General features: G+C 57.7%; 1 protein-coding gene across 7 annotated transcripts in view; it reads right to left on the reverse strand.

Annotated features, from left to right (window-relative positions):
• Positions 1 to 2,048, reverse strand: part of SMG7 (SMG7 nonsense mediated mRNA decay factor) — a 51,380-nt gene extending 49,332 nt beyond the window's left edge. For 5 of the 7 annotated variants that reach the window (XM_080602374.1, XM_080602376.1, XM_080602373.1 and 2 more), the window contains exon 1: positions 1,664 to 2,048. In XM_080602374.1, coding sequence (XP_080458500.1) covers positions 1,664 to 1,692 — 29 coding nt within the window. In that variant the 5' untranslated portion in view covers positions 1,693 to 2,048. The remainder of the gene's footprint in view (positions 1 to 1,663) is intronic. The other 2 variants (XM_080602378.1, XM_080602377.1) reach the window with 1 other exon arrangement.
• Positions 2,049 to 6,125: the final 4,077 nt, after the last annotated feature.

Consider the following 6,125-nt stretch of genomic DNA (forward strand, 5'->3'; position numbering starts at 1 on the left):
TTATCCTCTATCTATCTGTTCCTTCACCATTCCATGCGGACGGAGCTTGCAATGCTGGCGCAAGGAGGATGCCCTCCTCTGTAAGGCAGAGGACTAACAGACCTGGCTCTGAGAGCTTGAGGCCTTCTTCCCTCACGCGCCTGGGCTGCAGCCATCCAGTTCCCAGCAGCTCAATTTCTGCCCTATGCAAATCAAAGAATTAAACATACACAGTACTGCTGCCGTGGACATAAAAGGCGTTTTGCAGATTTAAGGAAACTGCCCCCAAGCTTACCCTCTCCACAGAGAACTGAAACAAATGCTGTGCAGAGGGAAAACGCGCACGTTACCGGCTACAGACTGCTTGGAAAGTTTTGGGGGCTTCCCCCCCCCTTTTTTTCTTTTCCCTTTTCTGGAGAAGATCAGGTTTGTGGTAGCAAACACAGGAATCACCAGATGTAAGGTATTAGCACCCAGATGCTCAGTCCTGTTACACTAGGCACTACACAAACACAGAGCAGTCAGAAAATACACTAGAGGCTGAGCTACGCCATCAGGGGAGCAAAGTTAGCAGGGAGAGGCGACTGCTGCCCACATGCTGCAGGCGAGGAGGATCTCCAGCTTGGCACAGAACGAGGGGTGCCAAGAAAAAGCCTGGCGCTGCAGGAAGGTGCCTTGGGCAGGACACACGCGGCTGGGGCAACACTGCCTGGCAGGAACACGAGGCAGCCAGGGGCTCGTAGCCACAGGGGGAGCTGCAACGTTATTAAGGCAGATGCTAAAGCGACTCTTGTACCCGTAGAGCATAGCTAGCAACAGACGTTTTAGACCCTGTATTCATAAGTGTCTGGAAAAATGGAAGAAGCAGCTAAGACGGCGCAGGTTAGAGATCTAACTGAAGAAAGAAAAAAAAAAACAGCTTGTGAACTTGCTACTAGACAAAAGATCAACTACTTTTAGGGGGCGGGTGCTTGAGCTGGGATCTAGACCACCGGGGAGGCAGGCACAGATAAGACGAAGAGGAAGAGATGGATCTGAAGAATCAGCACGGAGACACAGCTGAAGCGCTTCACAACAGTAGACAAGAATTGTTTGGGAAATACAAAAGCCCCCTGGAACCCACTCCAGAAACCTGCCCAGGCCTTTAAGTCTCCAGAAGGAGCCAGCATGTCTTTCTGGTAGCGCTACACCTTTCTCACGAGGCGCCCCGGAAGGCTGGGAGGCGCACAACACCCCCTCCCTCAGCACATCGCAGACACCGAAAGGCCACCGGCGTCTCAGGACGCTCCTTCCCGCAGCTGTGAGACAAAAAAAGCATTTCGAGCCCGCCGAGGGAGCCTGCGGGGAGCCGGGCGGTGCCAGCCCCCAGCGCCCTCAGCGAGGGCCGGGGCCCCGCGTCCCGCCCGGCGCTCCCAGCCGCCCAGCTCCAGGCGGCGGGGGCACGGCAGGGCCGCCCCGCAGGGCCCAGCAGCTCCCCGCCGCCCCGGGGCACGGCGTGACCTTGCGGCGGGGCCGGGGCAGGGAGCGACGGGGGCTGAGGACCGACCCCGCTCCCCTCCGCGCCGAGGGGGCCCCGGCCCGAGCCTCCCCGGCCCCGCGGCGGGGCTGGGCCCGGAGCCCCCCGAGCCCCCCGCGGCCTCGCCCGGCGGCAGGAGGCGCCCCCCGGCCCCGGCCGGGCTCTCACCGGAGATACTGCGCGCACAGCAGGCTCATCCTCCGCCGCTCAGCCGCCGCCGCTGCGCCGCCCCGCCGCGGCTCTCACAGGCCGGGCCGGCCCCACGCCCCCAGGCCGCCGCCGCTGCCGCCGCCGCCTCCGGCCGCCGCCGCCATCTTCCCGTGCAGGGCCGCGGGGAGGGGCGGGAGGGGAGGGGCCGGGGGCCGCGCTCCGGCCGGGCACGGGCCGCACCGGGAGGGGGAGGAGGAGGAGGAGGAAGAGCTGGAGCTGCCGCGGCCGCCGCTTCAGGTGCAGGTGCAGGTGCAGGCACAGCCGCCGCCGCCCTGTCCCGTCCCGTCCCCGCCGCCCCTCCGGGCCCTCCCGCCCCGCCGGCCGCACTTCCGGGCCCGGCCCCGCCGCCACTTCCGGCGGCGCCACCGGCAAAGCCTTCCCCCGCGCCTTCCCCCCCCACCGCCCGCCCGCCCGCAGTGGCGGCCGCCGATTGGCTGCCCCGCTGCCATGGCAACCCCCGGACGGGAGGGGGGGGATGAGCGGCGTGTCGCCACGGCAACCGCGGCGCCTGCCCGGCCCGCGGCGCGGCCCCCGTTCTCCTCAGCGGGCGGGCGGGGAGTTCGCGGCCCGCCCCCCCCCTCCCAGCGCAGCAGCCATTTGGCCGCCTGGGCCAGCGTGAGGAAACGGGGCAGGAATCGGAAACGGGAGCGCAAAACCTGCCGCGGGGGAGGGCGCTGAGGGCCGGCACCGGCTGCCCGCAGGAGCTGTGGATGCCCCGTCCCGGGCGGTGTTGGAGGCCGGGCTGGATGGGGCCTTGGCAAGGTCCCTGAGGACAAAGCACAAACTGTGTTTTGAGAATGCACCCCTCGTGGTTTTTTTTTTCCAGGTTGAAATGAGAACGCGCTTGGGGAAGTGGTTTTTGTGTTGGAACAGAAGCCTCCTGAGGTGACGGGATCGGTTTCCTGGTTTCCTGGCAGCTCCCAGCACAGCACCCGGGGCAGGGCTTGGGGCTCTGCCTCCATCCCTCCTCTGCGTGGGCTCTTGCCTGCAGAGAGGGAACAAACTGGGCAGCACTGGGCAAACTGGGGCTGTTCTCACCTGCCCAGAGCTTGCTCTGGGGTCCAGGGGCTGCGTCCCCAGCCCTTCTTCAGTCTCAGCTAAACCTTTCCACCTTTTTCCCCTTCTTTTGCTAGACAGGATCCCCTGCCAGAGGCGTCCTCCGAGGCAGAACGACACTGTACAGCACGACTATAGCACAGCCACCAAACTGCAAAGGGTACTCTGGCATGTCCTCTGCTTCCTGTACCCCATGGCAGCAAGGCCTTGGTGCTACCTGCACTGTTACGTAAATTAGAAGGTGGCTGCAAGGACAATTTGATATATATGTATTTTTTTTAGCCAGTGTTAGCACCGTGATGGACTTCATACGATGCAACTGGAGCACTGGCTTGTCTCTGTGACTCTGAACGCACTTCTGAGCAGAACAGGTTGGGTCTGTCCAAACAGGAATTTTCAGTGCTGCCTCACCCTAAACTCAGCTTCTGCATGTGGATTCAAAGACAGAAGCTTAATTTGGGGTGTTTTGGCTAGGTGGCACATCCAGGGTGGCACATTCTGGCTTCCTGCAACATCTGTTCGTCCCACGCACATGGGTCTCATCCTTCATGCCGCGTCGGGAAGAAGCAAGGAGTGGGCTGCATTGACTCTGTGGCTGTCTTGTTTAGTCTTGTTTGAGTCCAATTCACTTCAAGAGCCACTTCAAAAGCCCCGAGAGAGTTGCATGGGGCAGAACCGATTACTGAGTCTTGGGCAGCCTGCCACACTGGGGAACAAACAGTCCCAGTGTTTCTTACTAATTTCTACTCCAAACCTTTTTGGAGGCAAGGGGGGTACTTTCCTTCCATTTAAGGAGGAGCCACAAGTCTGTCTCCTCTTACTTTTATTCAAAGAGAGTTGTGATAAAGGTCTTATCTTCAAAGAAGCAGATTTCTCGTAGAGGTCAGAGCATATTATAATTTTTATTGCTAATGAGTCAATAATTGTGGTCTACCATTTTATTAATTACATGGTACTGGGACGGATTTGATCCACAGATGAGCCTGGTTGACCAGATAGCCCAAGAACGCAGTGAATAGCAATGTATCCTGTCTCTGCAACACAGCCAAAATGCTGAGGAGTGAAGGGATCCTGATCCAAAAAGTGAATCTGCTTGGCATCCTCCAGCAGCCTAAAGCATTGCAGAGCCCAAGGTCTCCTTTTTGTGTGTGTAAACTCTCCCCGTTTTCACGCAGGGAGGTGGCCACCTGCTGACTCCCCACCCGTCAGACCTTGACTTGTGGATCTGTGAGACATCACACTGGGCTGCCGTTCCAGGTGAAAACCTGGGATCAGGGAAAGCTGAGAGTACAGAGCACAACAACCAGGTGAGAAAACCCCAGATCCTCTGCCGATTTGGTGATTATTTCAATCTCAGTATTATGAGTCTGGGAAATGAGCACTTGAAGCAATTGAAGAACTTGAAGGAAGAAACAAAGTATGAAGATACCTAAACAATCTTAATTTTGCCCTGTATCAGTCTCTCTCAGTAATTATGTTGCTGCTATTAAAATGTATTTGTTGTCATCCCAGATTTTATTACGTGGGTTTTTAATCAGTGACATGTTAGTGACAAAAGCCTCGTCTTATCCTAATTATAGCCTCATGGCTCCAAATATAGTCTATATGCAAAACTTCAGAAAATTTGAGTCTATAAGGGTCTGTAAAGTCTTCATTGTTCCCTTGCAAATACCATTCCAGACAAAGAAAAAAAATAAGACAAAGAAAAAAAAATGTAAAAATGCTGCATTCCTTAAAGAAATCCCTTTTAATCCTTACAATTCAGAAAGTATCTAATAGATTTAATTCTGAGAGTGTGTGCTGCACATTCTTGACAGAGGTACTTACCCACTAAATAAAAGCCAAATCCCTCTTGGAAGGGAAGGACAAAGCCTCCATCTCGCAGCCCCAGCCTGCACAGCCCAGCTCAGAGCATAACTGCGCAGATCAATCCTGCACGGCTGAGCTGTAACCTCAGACAGAATCGGGGACGGAAAAGTGCCAGCAGAGCTGATTGCATCTGTGGCCAATGCTCAGCTGCTGAATATAAGCAGGACAGAAATCTGCTACCAAGCTGACCTTCCCCGGGAGATATCCTGACGAGGCAGCGTCACATCCCAGGAGTGCTGGGGATGTTTGCAGAGGTGGCTGCACCAGGCTCTTGGGTCCACGATCGCAGTGTCCCCAAGGGCCCCCAGGAGCTTCACCCCACAGCACCCTGTGGCAGCTTTGTCCAGGCCACGAACCGCGCGGGGAGCAAAAGCTCTTGAGCTGGAAGAAGCGCTCAGTGGTTCTGCTCAGGAATTTTCAGGCCTCGGCTGGAAGTCACGCTGTTCACTGGGCGAGAGCCCTGCTCTCTCCTTCCTTGTTTGGATGGCTGTGCATGATTTGGGTCACCAGAAAGGGACGTCCCACAGGCTACCCCATCCCGTGTGGCCTCAGACCTACTCACCATAGCTCTGGCAGCTCCCTCCAGCTCAGCCATGCTCGTGCCATAGCAGCTGCCCCTATGCTTCTAGTTTGTGCGCTGTGTGGTCACTCTGTCACCAACTGGTTCAGCTTGGCTGTCTCCCTTGTGCTTTGGATTAAGTAAAAATTGTGTTTCGAACACCTTGCCTGGGCTTTAGTTCCTTTGCTATGAAAGGAAGCAACGCGCAGTGGAGTGAGACAAGGAGCCCTGGGACCATCGCTGCCTGCGCTCTGCCCGAGCTGCGGTCGCTGCCGCTGCTAAAGGCGCCGAAGCATCTGCAGTGGGAGGGAAGCACCCTCATCCCCCCGGCAGCAGATGTAGAGCCACCTCCTGGTTCAGTGCCAAAAACTTGGTAATTCAGGTCACCCCAGTGCCCCTCCAGTGCTTTACCCAGCAGTCACGCTTCTGCCCCGAGGGGACTGAACGTCCGAGGTTGCCACGTCCAGGCACTTCGTTCCCTTAGCAAGCTCGTTAAATGCTAGGGGAAGAAATCAACGTCATACTAAAACACCTCTGGGGGAAAAGCACTAAAGCAAAGAAAAAAAAAGGGGGGGGGGGGTTGGAAGCTGTTGTTTTGTCAGTGCTCCAGCGCAGGGGAGCCCACCACCACCGTGCTGCGCAGGCACGGGCCAGTCGCCACGCCGCGTCCCAGCCAGGCTTCCAGCAGGGAGGTTTCCATCCCTCGGTACCCGCAGGTGGCTTTTTAAAGCTGCCGAGTTAACTTTTAGCCCAGGCGGAGGACGAGTTTTGTGAGGACGGAGCACGCCCAGGGGAGGCCTGAGGAGCGCCCTCTTCTCCTGCCGTCGCCCCGAGGCCCGCAAACGCCACTGAAGGCCGCGGCTGCGGAGGCAGAGCTGCGCGGCACCCACCAGCAGCCCCCGCCGCCCCCTCCGCCGTTTCTCGCCCGGTTTCCAG

Source organism: Anser brachyrhynchus (genome assembly GCF_964034855.1).
Source record: "Anser brachyrhynchus genome assembly, chromosome: 8".
NCBI lineage: Eukaryota > Metazoa > Chordata > Aves > Anseriformes > Anatidae > Anser > Anser brachyrhynchus.